General features: G+C 37.2%; 1 protein-coding gene across 4 annotated transcripts in view; it reads right to left on the bottom strand.

Moving 5' to 3' along the window:
* The window catches only part of dom (domino helicase), a 50,980-nt gene that overhangs the window by 15,952 nt on the left and 20,028 nt on the right, over positions 1 to 15,000 (bottom strand). For all 4 annotated transcript variants that reach the window (XM_086556066.1, XM_086556069.1, XM_086556068.1 and 1 more), the window contains exons 2-20: positions 14,225 to 14,324; positions 12,587 to 13,874; positions 10,845 to 11,428; positions 7,318 to 7,825; positions 6,819 to 7,034; positions 6,333 to 6,507; positions 5,947 to 6,133; positions 4,936 to 5,072; positions 4,472 to 4,658; positions 4,050 to 4,192; positions 3,645 to 3,859; positions 3,220 to 3,468; positions 2,820 to 3,046; positions 2,415 to 2,597; positions 1,785 to 2,289; positions 1,504 to 1,673; positions 1,005 to 1,148; positions 601 to 768; positions 175 to 270 (exon numbers count right to left, since the gene is read on the bottom strand). In XM_086556066.1, the coding sequence (XP_086412192.1) occupies positions 175 to 270; positions 601 to 768; positions 1,005 to 1,148; positions 1,504 to 1,673; positions 1,785 to 2,289; positions 2,415 to 2,597; positions 2,820 to 3,046; positions 3,220 to 3,468; positions 3,645 to 3,859; positions 4,050 to 4,192; positions 4,472 to 4,658; positions 4,936 to 5,072; positions 5,947 to 6,133; positions 6,333 to 6,507; positions 6,819 to 7,034; positions 7,318 to 7,825; positions 10,845 to 11,428; positions 12,587 to 13,874; positions 14,225 to 14,305 (5,463 nt within the window). In that variant the 5' untranslated portion in view covers positions 14,306 to 14,324. The remainder of the gene's footprint in view (positions 1 to 174; positions 271 to 600; positions 769 to 1,004; positions 1,149 to 1,503; positions 1,674 to 1,784; positions 2,290 to 2,414; positions 2,598 to 2,819; positions 3,047 to 3,219; positions 3,469 to 3,644; positions 3,860 to 4,049; positions 4,193 to 4,471; positions 4,659 to 4,935; positions 5,073 to 5,946; positions 6,134 to 6,332; positions 6,508 to 6,818; positions 7,035 to 7,317; positions 7,826 to 10,844; positions 11,429 to 12,586; positions 13,875 to 14,224; positions 14,325 to 15,000) is intronic.

The following is a 15,000-nucleotide window of genomic DNA, read 5'->3' as shown; positions in this document are numbered from 1 at the left end:
ATAAAAAGTCAATCAAATGAAGAGCTTAAACATGAATGGAAATGACAACACGTTAAAACAAATGTCTATAGGTCACTAAATATGAAGGGAGGATTCACAAGAGTTACATAAATATAATGCCTCTACGGTTATGACAATTCATTCAGTAATATATAAACAACAATAGGAACTAACCTCCTCTGGAGCTGCATTCTTGTCCAGGACTTCTGACATTCTCTTTGATGCATCATGCTCACTGACATTAACATCAAACAGGTCCTGGATGGTAGACTGCAATAAAGGAAATTAATGTATATAATTTCTGCTTTAAATCCACATAACAAAAATTAATAGTTATATATATCTATAATCTATCTATTTACATAATATATGAATATATATATATATATATATTATATATATATATATATATATATATATATATGTATATATATATATATATATATATATATATATATATATATATATATATATATATTATATATATATATATACATTTATATAAATAAAAGTACAAAAACCAAGCTCCACCTCAATACACTATCATAGTTTATAAAAGTTCAACGTTAATTGTGGAAACAATTTGCTAGAATAACTCACCCTCTTGAAATGTGCTGTGGTGAAGTTACCACCTTCGATTGCGAGATCACCAAGAAGGCGTTTTTGGTTGGCCTTTTTCAAGATGTTTTCTTCAATGGTCTTCTCTGATATGAGTCTGTAGATGTGCACATCTCTGGTTTGTCCAATACGGTGACATCTGTCTTGAGCCTGCGGAAAATACCAAATCTCATGAGCTGTTGTTACTTTACATGTACAATAATGACCCTCCTTCAGTTTTATAAATTCTCTTGGTGTGAAAAATATTAGTACTATTATCTTTCTTTTTCAATACAAATAATCATCTATCTCACACATGAAAACTTCAGAGATCATATACAGTCTTACTTCAACCTCCTAAAGCTTTATTCATGCAATATGGATAGGCATGCAAAATTCTTACTCACCTGAGCATCCATAGTTGGATTCCAATCCGAGTCATAAAATATGACTGTGTCTGCACCAGTGAGATTCACACCAATACCTCCAGACCGAGTTGACAATATAAAAGCAAAGATGCGCTTGTCTTGATTAAACCTTTCCATCAATACCTGTCAAAACAAATAATATTTCATGATGCATCACATTTGATGCAATTGGGAATACAATTCATCAATCATATTGGAAACTAGAAGGCGATAATCAAATGCAAAACATTTAATATGGTGGACACTACAAAGTTTATTATCATACAAAATTTACATCCTGAGATCCAAGATCATATGATTTCTTAAAAAGAAAAAGAAAAAAAAGATATCACCAAACTTACCTTCATCATTATATTTGTACAATTACTGAAATGAACTTCAACCCAATATATGATATTATCTAATATTTATTTTGAATAATGGAAACTGCACTCAATTTACCAGTCAATTCTGTTCTGAATGTAGACTTCTCTCTTACCTGTCTCTGGTCAACTCTTGTTGTGCCATCTAATCTCAGATACAGGTGTCCATGGTAATTGAGGAAGGCTTCAAAAACATCCAGCATTTTTGTCATTTGTGTGAATATTAGGACTCTATGACTTCCATATTTGAGTTGACGTAGAAGGCGATCTAGAGTTTGCAGCTTACCTGCAAGATACATATGAGAATAGATTATAGTTTGAAAGTAAAATGAGAACTCATGACTTTTATCACATGGAGTAATGAGCCAGTATTTTCTGCAAGATAATTTGCACTTACCGCAGTCATATTGAATAAGTCTGGGATCTGGGAACTGTGTGACAGAAGCATTCATGATATGATGCAAGGGTGACATTCTTGGCCCAAGCCCTTTCTTCATCACCACCTTCATTCGCTCGTCCATCCAAAGTTTGGAAGGATGTGGATGACTCATTCTCATCTGAGGGTACGGTGCAACCACTGACGGAATACAGAACACATATCTGTCTGTCATCTCCTTCAGCTTCTGAAGACAGGTCTCAGGAGTGTTTATCATCTTGTGAAGCGATTGGGTCTGAGACCAATAATACCTTGGGTTGACCGTGGTTGCATGCTGGCAATGGACCATTCCTTGGCCACACCATTCTGTGCTCAAGGCCATACCTTGACTGTTGCCAATGACATTGACTGCCTCAATCAGATCTGACCCATAGATGGGGCACGCATGACAGCGGCGGGTGTTAAGTTTGGAAATTAGTGACAGCTTATCCTTTCGGTTCTTACGCTTTCTTTCATCCAAATCAGTCTGAAAATAAACATTTGGAAGAACTTTAATTTACTTGTCAAAAACAATACAAAAAATATGTTAATTTAGTTCCATTATCCGTTTTTCACAATCAATGACTTGAATCTAATCAAAGTTTCCCTTACCAGGAAGAACAAACTTCTTTTCCTTTCTTCATCTTTTCTCTTTTCTTCTAAGCGGTCAAGCTCCCTCTGTTCAACTCTTGTCATGACCTTGGTGGGTGTGGTGCTCGGAGTTGCATTGGCTGTCTGTGTTCGAGGTGCTGGTGATGAGGGTCCAGGCCTCACAGGGCTAGCAGTTGGGGTACTCTGCAATTGCACAAAGCATTTTAATTACACTCTATACACCAATCATTTTAATAAGTCTCAGGTGTGCTCTACAGGAGGAGGAGAGAGAGAGAGAGAGAGAGAGAGAGATAAAAAAAAAAAAAAAAAATTCAAATTCATTTCAGACACCACTCGTTTCATATCACCAATTGCTAATTACATTGAAACAATCCTTGATCACAACCAAGTTCATTTTTTTCTTACTTGTACAGGAGTCGAAGGAGGACGTACTGCTGTTGCACCTACTGCTGCTGTTGCTCCAGGACTAGGAACAGTGCCCAAGACCTGAGTCTGCGGTCTCAGTGTGTTCGTTGGTAGCGGTAATCTTAGGACAGGCCGACCACCTGCCCCTGTTGTTATCGTTGAACCTTGCAAGCCCTTTAGCCCTTGCAGGCGATGTAGCAATGCTGCTGCTGCAGTTCCGCTGACTCCTGAATTTTTACTTGAATATTAATATCTCACTTCGGGCAAAGGCATTTTGTACTAGAGTGTATCACTTAATATGAACTGAATGTAGGTTTAGATATTCATACTCTAGAGGAACCCAAAAATGTTTCATTTGAACAATTTGTGAAGTTAGATACAGACAAGAGCAAAATAGTACCTTGAGACATTGTTTGGTTCACTGGCTTTTGTACAGGAGCTGTTGTCAATAATAGTTGACCAGATGAAGTTTGTAGAAGTTGAAGTCCTCCTACAGCCGACGTCCCAGCAACTGTTGGTGCTCCACCTACAGTGGCAGTACCGGTTGGGTTACTAATGCCCACTCTTTGTGGCATGACTAATCGTGGACCTTGGGGTGTTTGCTGCACCATCATCCCACTGCTGCCCGTGCCTGGCGCAACCTGGATAGCTAGATGAAGAAAATATGAATTATAAGATTTTCATTGGCCGCCTAATTATTTTTATTACTGGAAAGAAAGAAAGAAAGAAAGAATATATATATATATATAAATAATAGTAATAATAAACCTATAATAGTAATAATAAGCACTAACACAAAAATAAAGAAAAATAACATCAATTTACCTTTAATTGTACCTCCTTGCTGTACCAGCTGGAACCTCATGCCTCCACCAGGTACAGAAGCAGGTGCTGCTGCTACTGCAGGAGCTTGTTGCAAAGGAGCTCGCACAGCCCCCACTGGAGTTGGTGCTCTCGGAGTGGTCACAGGAGAACTTCCTGGCTTAGGCACACTTTGACTAGATGGTCGCACGTGGAGCTTGATTTTACCAGCTGGACACCTGAGACACAGATAACAACATCAGTAATGGAAGTTTGTTTTTCCTGAAACAACTTTTCAGTCTAATAAAATAAATAATAATCCTATGATACTTTAGAATACCAACATTCAAATAGAACTTAATCTACAGTTATGGAATGTTTGAAATATATTCATCACACCTGGTTAACGACAACAATAATCGTCCTTACTTAGGTGGAGGATCTGGAGCAGAGTCTATCTCTTCGATGAGTCTTTTGGATGTTTGGAACTTGCGTATGCGATGTGCAGCAAATGCGGTTAGGCATAGCTCAAGGTCAGCAAGAAGTAAATTTAAGCTGAACAGGTCTACATGCTGTGGGGATGAAATGGCATTGAGTATCGACAAAAACAAAAAATTATGTTGCTTTGCCTCCTACACCTTCATAAAAATCAATAATTTATTTCCAATCTAGCTTTACTAATAAGTCTTACATTAGTCTGCAGAAATAAAGGTCTTATAATACTCTAGCTTCTGGACATCTCAAATATGAATAAAACAGTTTTAAGACCATGAAGAGTTGCATTTTTAATCTTTCTGTCAGTGTAAATAGAGAGGTATAAATAAGCAAGTTTTCAAAAAGGAAAAACTAACCTTAAATGGATCATAGTCAGTGATACCCCACACTATGGATGGGGCTCTGTATAGGATGCCCTCCATCATGAAGGGAGATACAGTTGGACGTGGTTCAAACAAGTTAGGATGATTGCAAACTTTACGTAGCTGCATTAGCACATTTATCACACTCAGAAAATTGCCTGATGCCAAAGTCTCCTTTGTTCTGTAAGTAAAATCAATACATTAATATAACAGCATCAAAATGAATAATAATATCTAGTTAAGTGTAGATTGTATATGTACATATAACCACATTAACATCCTAAAAGAATTTACCTTCCCAGCCATGACAATATTGTCATACAGTATAAACTTCTATGAGCACTCATGAAAGTCCATTATATCAGCATTAAGAATAGATACAATAAGATCATAAACCTAATACCAATAACAACAATCATCATTAAAAAAAGAAAACAGTAATCAAGTTGACGACCTACTTCGTTCTTGCCATAAATTCTTCATAGAGGTACCGTTGCCGCTTGGACAGTCTGCACATTACAACATGTTCAAACTTCTTGGGCATCTGTTGCTCTACCTCAGTCTTTAATCTCCGCAATATGAATGGTCTCAGCACCTAAGGAAGGGAGAAGTTCACTCATGCTTGACCAGGAGAGATGGAAAATTGACAAACAAATAAATCTTATCATTATATACATGTGTGTAAAGAGAAGAGGAGAGGAGAGATAAGAGAGAAGAAAAGAGAAAGACAGAGGAAAAGAGAGAGAGGGAGGAAAAGAGAGAGAGGGAGGAAAAGAGAGAGAGGGAGGAAAAGAGAGAGAGGGAGGAAAAGAGAAGAGAAGAGAAGAGAAGAGAAGAGAAGAGAAGAGAAGAGAAGAGAAGAGAGGAGAAGAGAGGAGAAGAGAGGAGAAGAGAGGAGAAGAGAGGAGAAGAGAGGAGAAGAGAGGAGAAGAGAGGAGAAGAGAGGAGAAGAGAGGAGAGGAGAGGAGAGGAGAGGAGAGGAGAGGAGAGGAGAGGAGAGGAGAGGAGAGGAGAGAGGAGAGGAGAGGAGAGAGGAGAGGAGAGGAGAGGAGAGGAGAGGAGAGGAGAGGAGAGGAGAGGAGAGGAGAGGAGAGGAGAGGAGAGGAGAGGAGAGAGGAGAGGAGAGGAGAGGAGAGGAGAGGAGAGGAGAGGAGAGGAGAGGAGAGGAGAGGAGAGGAGAGGAGAGGAGAGGAGAGGAGAGGAGAGGAGAGAAGAGAAGAGAAGAGAAGAGAAGAGAAGAGAAGAGAAGAGAAGAGAGAAGAGAAGAGAAGAGAAGAGAAGAGAAGAGAAGAGAAGAGAAGAGAAGAGAAAAGAGAAGAGAGAAGAGAAAAGAGAAAAGAGAAGAGAGAAGAGAAAAGAGAAGAGTAGAGAAGAGAAAAGAGAAGAGAGAAGAGAAAAGAGAAGAGTAGAGAAGAGAAAAGAGAATGTGCATTATATGTAAATATACTAAATATATACATAAATCTTACCTTGTGTAATCTCTTAATGATGCTGTCATTGTACTCCTTATTGCCTTCAATCATTCCAGTCACTGGATTGGAAAACCATTCTCGGAACTCTCGATGCGAGGCGAACACATTGGGCATCAGGAAGTGCATCAAGGACCACAACTCCATCAGGTTATTTTGGAGAGGTGTTCCCGTCAACAATAAACGTCTGCAAGGTTGGTCAAGGAAGGTGTTAATACATGGGTTCTCTTCCTTTAATATGATTAAAAATGTATAAACAAATAGTTTTAAAAAGTAACAAAGAAAATATCAACAGATGCAATACAAAATTAAATCAGATTCGTTTTCTAAATTGAATTCACATAAATAAATGGATGAGGAAAAATTAATCCACTTCAAAAACAAACCTTTGGCTTTGAAAGTTTAATAGTAACTGCCATCGTTGCGACTTGAAATTCTTAATGTTCTGAGCTTCATCAAGGATAAAGTATTTCCACTTTTTTCTTCTGAAACTCTGATGGTCCTGGATCACCAGCTTGTAGGAAGTAATACAAATATGGAATGCATTTGGCTTTGTCCAACCTGTAACACAAACACAAGACAAGTTTCAATAACTGCACAATTACATCCTCAAACGTCTATCAATACATATTCAAACAGACGACATTGCTGTGACATCATGCACAAACATTATGGGAGGGTAAAACCATTTTTCTTTCTAAGTTTTTGCAAAATTATTTTCACAGCATTTCAGTTTTAAATCCTTGTCCACCAGCTAACAGACCATGTGGCATATTTTTCACACACAAGCATAATCACTCATAAACAATTTTCCTTATCATTTTCCTTGCAAACTAAAATTCCTACCAAACCCTGCCCCTGCCTTGGCTCACCTTGTCTCTTCATCTTCCGCTCCTTCTGCGTGCCATAGTAGGTGAGGATCTTGAAGGCCGGGCACCATTTCTTGAACTCCATTTCCCAGTTGAGCATGACAGAAGTAGGGACGACAATCAGATGTGGGCCCCAATTACCTTTCTCACACGCAAGGTGGGCCAGGAGAGAAATGGTCTGGATGGTTTTGCCAAGACCCATCTCATCAGCAAGAATACCTGTAAATGAAATAGAAGTGTAAAAATTATAACAATAGTTATCACAATGACAGTTATCTAGGTATTTTGTCTTTGAATGGTCAAGGGCTTTGGTAATGATTTGAATAGAGTAGTTAAATCTTTCTTTTTATCAAACCCAAAAATACTTCAGATACTGATACAGTACACAACTAAGTCAATGCAAACTAATTCATTATCTTATAAAATATAATCAAGTCTTAAGTATGGCCTATGAGTGCTAACCCTAAAATATAAAGAAGAAGAAGAAGAAAGTATAACTCACCATTCAACTTCTTTTCATACATAGTTGTCAACCAGTCCAAGCCAACATGTTGGTACTCTCTCAGCATGTGCTTCAACAGGAAGGGAATGGGTGTAGTTACAGAAGTGGAAGACAGGGTGAAGCCTTTGGGCTGAAGTGCCTCTGCCACAGCTGAGGCATCCTGAAGCTCCTTGTCTGCCTTCTCGCTATCACCCTTGTTATCCTTGTCCTGGGTTTCGAAGTTCTCATCCATGAGCGTTGCCAAACCAAGGCCAAGATCTTCCTCCTCCTCGTCACTGGGTGTTTCTTCTCCTTCTTCACTACACTCCTCCTCCCTGTCAGAATCTTCATGCACTTCCTCTTCCTCTCCATCAACTTCCATCTCTTCCTCATCATCATCATCATTGTCTTCTTCATCCTCATCATCCTCTGAACTTTCGTTGTCAATGTCTTCCTCCATTGGTTCAGCATTGGCTGCTAATTCTGCGTATTTTCTTCTCAACTCTTCTACCGACATTTCATTCTCAGCCTGAAATAATTCAGGTCATAATATATAATATATATTTATAGACAATATATACTTATGTAAATATATAAAGAGGTGGCTAAGTGGTACTTTCAAAGTATTGACAACAGCAGTATCTATACTATTAAACCAAGTGAACCAAGTTACTAAATGCTTTTAACATGATTTAGAATATTTTAAGTTACCATAGATTGATGTTAGAGGGAAACATTCCAGGTAACCACCAATGCATATCTTAATTTGATATTTTGCAAAATATCACAGGAGCGACATCACTATAGGTCAACATAATGCAAATTCTGATGTCCTAGTAAATTATCTTTTGGGCTAGAGCCAATAAGAGATTATTTTTGTTTGAAACTAGATTAGCTAGAATTGTATTAGGCATCTAAGTATACGTGTTTTAGCAATAAAAATATCCTGCAAGAGCTTGCTTACTCTTCAAACACATTTCTTTATATCTGGCTTTATCAGTGATAAAAGTTCAAAGAAATTATCATTAAATATAGGTTAACTATTTATATGACACCCAATACAGTCTCATTTCGGTACCCCTATTCTCCCCGTTGCCCAATTCTGTTTAGGCTTGGCAATCACCAGCCAGAACACCATCTAAGAGGCACTGTTGGTTGTGATATTTCTATATGCTCCTTACAAAGTTCCTGTAAGATCATAGAACTAATAACTCCCTTTGATTCTTTGCAAATGCTGTGGTTGTTATTTTGGTTGCCTCATAATGAATGGACTAACATGTCTCGTTTATTTAAAGTTTGTTTAAAAGTACTAAAGCTATGAGGTTCATACTGTCAACAGGGACAAAGTATTAAATACACAAACCTACTCTGATATCACTATATTGCACTACAACATTTAAATACTTGAAAACTGTCTTCTAATCTTAATTTTACAAACCAAAAAGTACAATTTAATAGAGTACCGCTTGTGTTGCTTTCCTAAAAACAAAAATTATGGCAGTACTGTTAGCAAACTAAATTTACTTAAACCATCTTGGCAAGTTCGCCTATTTACCTCCAGGTGCTTCACATGAATAAAAAATACATAAAATAATGCAGTCTCACATGACAAACTCCTTTGCAAAGGCTTCAGACCCTCCTGGTCCCTAATTATACACACTGCCACAGTAATCCTAAATAATATTTAGCTGTTGTAGTAGTAAAAGCAAAAAGTAAATATATAAATAATCATTATACTGCAAACAGTAGTCACCCTGCTTAAGGCAGTTACTTTTATGTCTAATTAATTGATAACTAAGCCTAGTATAGTTACTGAATATAAATAATAATAATTATATTTCAAAATAAAAAAAATCCTCAAATGTGACTGGCTACAAGAGTACTGAATCCACAGACTTTAAAAATCTAATTTTATTCTATATCATAAAATATCACAATGAATATTATGAAATGATCAATGTTCTCTGTTGTAAAATAATGATAATTTACATAATGAAATAACAAACTGCACAATACATAGCGGCAATATATATGAAATATAAAGTAAATCAAGTTCTTGGTTCTTAGGAGTGTGTAAAAAACTCAGGAATTATGACAGGAATGTATAGGCGAAGTAAACCTTTGTATTTATGGGAAATAAGCGAGCATTCTTTTGCATATCTACTTTTTTGGTAACAAACAATTGAAGCCGCCCATTGTTTCTGCTTTTTCATACTTCGAAAGTTACTTAAATATCTAATCAAGGAAATATACACGCTCTATACTATAAATGTATCACTCTCTCTTTCACTCTCTCTGTGTATGTGTGTGTGTACGTGTATGTGTGTGTCTATTCCAACATCCCATGGAAAAGCTGTATTGAGCCTACAATCTAAATCCAGTAGAAAGTAGTGGGAATTTAATTACACCACAAGAGCTAGCCAATCAGGACACTATTAACAACAGTACATATGACTGTGAAAAATTAGTTTTATATACTACTTGGTTTTACTATGAGTATCATCTATCTATGGAAATGGATTACCCATAATGAAGACCAGACTAATTGATGTATATTGTACGGGAATGTGCAGGGTTCCTCTCAATTTCAAGTTCAGCACAAAACTTGCCTATATGTAAACCACTAGTTTCAACCCTTGTACCCAGAACACAAACAAATGAGTAGTTAGCACTTGTGTCAGATGCTGGCACTTCACAATCTGACAAATACCAAGTAAAGAACTTGTACAATATAAGATAAACATCTTAAAGGCGAGCTGCCAGCCCCTGATATATTAATGAAATTACCCTGCTGAAACCATACATGTCTATGAAATCTAACCTATTTCATCAAAGGGTTTCAGTTAGAGAGATCATTTTTTTTTTTTTTAATATAGACTTTAGATCTCAACTTAGCGTATATCTGAGAGGCTAAAAAGATTAACTACAAAGAGAGATCACAGATTTTTTTTTTTTTTTATATAGACTTTAGATCTCAACTTAGCGTATATCTGAGAGGCTAAAAAGATTAACTACAAAGAGTTACTGAAAACCTTGTAGAGTATAAAATTATGTTTCTTATACATTTATATTAGTTTCTAAAACTGGAACCCAATATTACTAAATTCCCCCTTAAAAGTGTTACACATTAAAAACAAAAAGAAAGTTATGCTCTTTTTTTGTGCTATCTGAAATGTCTAAGGGCAACTTAAGTTTACTTATACCCTACATGTACATCTTCTATATCACAATTCTATATATAAACTATATTCAAAATAAGTTTGCACTTATAAGGACACTGACACTTGTAAGACATCAGCACAGATTAAAAAAAACATCCTAAGAACCAAACATGTAAGTGAATACTTGTGTTGTAAGTTTAAGACACCAAATGAAAAAATAAAATCATGCAGTTCAGAATGTTTCATTAGCTATGCTTGCAAATGTGGTGGGGTTGACTTTAATCAGATCCTCTCTCTATATATGGAATAGAAACCGATAAATAAACATTTTCTATAATCAGGACTCTTGCACATAAACTATGGCCTCCTCAGGTTAGTCACACTCACCTGCAGATCATCCAACTCCACTTGATGGTTAACTTCTCCTTCCTTCTCCTCTTGCTCTTCTATTGTATTTTCATCGTCGTCCTCCGATTCTTCCACTTCAAAATCTTTGTCTATTTCTTTCTTTGACGTGCCTTCACCGCCACTTATCTTTAATTTCACTTTCCTCTTTCTAATATCTTTAACAGTTTTTCTCTCACCAACACCATCCAACTTTTCACCGTCCTCGTCTTTTTTCTCCTGTTCCACCTCCATAGCCTCTTCCTCTCCCTCTCCCTCACCTTTATCCTTGTCCACGTGTTCCACCTTCCCCGTTCCCTTTTCCTTTTTCTCACTCCCTGCCTCCTCTTGCTCGGCAGCCTCTGAAGCCTCCAGGGCTTCAGGCTGCTCCACATCACCACTACCACTAGAGGCATCACTATCACGGTCCAGGTAGCCCGGTGGGAGCTCCTTTAGTAAATCCTCAATGGTCTGCTTGGATTCCTCTTGCAGCAGCTGAAGCTCGGAGGCCTGCTCCTCTGGGTTGTCGTCTTCTCTTGCTATGGTGCCCTCGTCATCGTCAGAAGATTCCACTGGCTGAAATTCCTCTGAAAATGTAAAAAGTTTATGTTACCAGTTGTAATCATCTATCCTCTGTCCGTGATCATAATCTGACACCTAGGTAACCAAATGACAACACACGATGTGACATTCACATCATGGCTTTGTCTGCCCGCCACCTCCGTGTGTGAATAGATTGCGGCATTAGGCGTCAGCATTTTGCAATACCCAATAATATGTCCAGGCAGAGCCAAAACTGCCCCACCCTAAATGGGTAACATTAATAGTATAAGCCCCACATAGATTATTATATAAATAATCCTTACTGTAGATTTTTATACATATAAGATTGATGATAATGAAGCAGTTTTACCATATGTGGTGAAGGAATATTTGATAAGACCATAATAAGACAAAAATGCTTACATGCTAGATTCCTTGTCTGCAAGACAATGTTTATTAACCCCTTGATTCCAGGTGCCTTTGATTATGTCATGGTGATCTACACATTTCTATCTACTTTCAACCCCTTCAGTCAGGCAAGAATGTCAAAATTGTGCTGGCATGTATATAGGTCTTACATCATGGTGTTAATATTCTACTGCCATAGAATTAAAAATTTATAAAATCATCAAATAAAAGGATCTAATTTTCTATATTCCTGCATACAAATCCAATATCAACAAAACCTATCATATAACAGGAATTTTTTATTTTCTAATAAACTAATTTTTTGTCTTTCACTAATATCTGCAAACTGAAAGACCATTATTTATGCTGCCTTCTTGGGCGGTACTTTACTGATTATCTATATTTAGTCATTTGTACTCATGTGACAGAATTAATATGTGCTCTGTAATAATCAAAAGGTCATAGATCATGGTTCAAATACTTCATATTAATTGGACTATTGAATAAAGTAAAGTCTTTTCAAACTTTTCCATATAATATATATATATAATATATATATATATATATATATATATATATATATATATATATATATATATATATATATATATATATATATATATATATATATAACCTAAATGTCTAATAAACCTACTTAAAGCTTTAATAACAATAACATACACAATATACAAATAAGCAAATCCAGCTGGTATTACATAAATTCTGTTAGGTATACCATCCTGACAATAAGACTGCTACAAAAAATAAACAAATGAAACCAACACGTAACTTACCATCGGACACACGACTGTCCCGTGATGGAGAATTGGAGCGAGTGGAAGCAGCAGTTGAGTCCACGGGTTTGTTCATGCTCTCAGCTAGCCATGAGGAATACCTCTCCGTCTGATCTACAATAAAACTAAGCTGCTGGTCCAGTGCCTTCTTTTTCTTCTCATCTAATTTGGTTGTTACTTTATATTCAACTAATTTTTCTACGTTGCCCCAGAAGGTCCTTATTTCCTTCGCAATAAATGCTGCAATTTTTCTAGTTCTCATTTCCTGCTCTTTCTCGGCCTTTTGTGCCTGCAATGCTTTATCCTGGAAATATTTCTGAACCATTCGAGCACACTTTTTGGCAGCTGCTTTTTTCCATTTGCGTTCTTGAGCGAAGTCCGCACTGAGCCACACCATTTCCTCCAGTAAATAGTCCCAGTGGGCCTTTGCCCTCGGAGGCTCCTGAACTTTTGGTAAACGCTTCTCTGGCCACAGACCTTCTTTTCTCAATGCAGCAATGCGTTGCATAACATACGCTTCTTGTCTTGCCTTTTCCACCATCTGATCTTGCTGGGTCGAACTTGGTGCTGCCTCGCTCGTAGATGGCGTCTTTTGTCTTGCTCCAGCACCAGGACTGGCCAGGCCTTTACCAGGCTTAACTGGAGAGGCTGACCCTCTACTAGTTAATCCTAGCCCAGACTTAGATGGAGACTGAGAATCAGTTGGAGGCTCACTTTTGATCTGAATGCCTGATGAAAGCTGCAGAGGATTTGGGATGGTATATTTAGCTTCCAGAGACTCGTCCCCTTCCAGTTTGTTTTGACGGATGTACTGCAGCAGCTCAGGAGTTGGTCTCCTACACCATGACTGGAAGTCCATCATGTTGCCATCATTCTCTAGAAAGAATTTTTCCACCAAATGGTCATTGTACTTATCCTTAACACTCTCCAGTTTAACCTTCTTCCAATCAATGATGAGATTTCTAAGTTCTAAGACGTTAGTGGGCTTCTCCTCCACTTTGATTCGTTTGGCTGGAGGCTCCAGAGACACACTGGGCAGTGGTCTCCGAGGAGAGGAGGAAGGGGTGGTGTTAGGGGTAACCTCTGCTGCCACAGGGGTCGCATGGCCAGAAGGGACGGGTGAGGTGTGCGGTGTGTAGGAATGTAAGCTGCGTGGATCTGATAACCTCACCAGCTCTCCCTCACCCGACCCTAAGCTGGGCCCCTTTATCGGGCTCATGAGTTGCTGGGCCAACTGAGACTCCATGCCTCCACTGACATTGTTGCTGCTGCTGCTGGGAGCATTACCCTGAAACAAAATCAACTTTGATTTATCTATGCTATACTAAGATAATTTTTTCATTGGAAGCTTCATTTCAAGTTAAATTATTCCTCCTGAAGTCATGAAGTCAGCAAATAATGAATACAAAATAATTAAAAATTATAAAAAAATAGTTAAGACGTCTCTTAGCTAACAAAAGTGGAAGGCAATTCTTACAACCACAAAATCAAACCAATGCGAACAAACGCAAAACAATTTTCTTGTTGGTCAAGAACAAAAACAAAGAGATGAAAATTGAAAAAAGAGAGAGAGAAAGAGCTGGAGGAAGCCGAGCTATCTTTACACAGCATAGAACTCCACACGATACCCTAACTCACCCCAGCAGCCTGAATAACTTGTGTCACATTCTGTCCTGGTGTGCTGGATTCATTCTGCAAGCTTGTTTCTCGTGCACTCATTACATACACTTAAACGCACCTGTAAGGAAAAAATAACCTTATTGTAATTACAGATATAAAAATTTGTTGCAATTCTAATTACATTATCTAAAATAAACAATCTCTCTTTTGGGCTTAAACAATGTCATATAAAACTCGCATGAATTATTCCAATAACATAAATATTAGGAACTTCAGCAAAAAATACACCATGAATTATTATGAATGGAGGTAAATAAAGAGTTCATCTGTATATTCGTAAATGTAACACACTTTCCAAAACTCAGCAGAAACTGCTACTGAGAAATTTCCTTTAACCCTTTCAATTCTACCATTTAACAATTTACAGATAATGTCATCAGTCTAATGAAACAGCAGAAGCAAATAAGCGAATTTTTCCGAGTTGGAGGATTATCATGAATGACTATTCTCCGTGTAGTTACACCTTTTGTAATTTAAAGTTGATCTACTATTCAAGAAATAAATATAAATGAATGCAAAAGCCTAATTTTAACAATGACAATCCCTTTATTTGGAAGAATAATGTGAACATAAAACTGAGGCAGAATTAATAAAAAAAACAACAACAACAACTAGATAATGGAATGCAAAGTGAAATCCTCTATCTACATAGGTATTAAAGGTAATTCCCTTAAATCCAGAACATAAAAAGAGTCAAGTCTGCTATTACGTATATATTTCTTAGCTTCATCTAT

Source organism: Penaeus japonicus, unplaced genomic scaffold (genome assembly GCF_977035675.1).
Source record: "Penaeus japonicus unplaced genomic scaffold, GWHDUDI00000001_assembly GWHDUDI00000031, whole genome shotgun sequence".
NCBI lineage: Eukaryota > Metazoa > Arthropoda > Malacostraca > Decapoda > Penaeidae > Penaeus > Penaeus japonicus.
The sequence above is the reverse complement of the archived record's forward strand: the minus strand, read 5'-3'. Positions and strand labels throughout refer to the sequence as shown.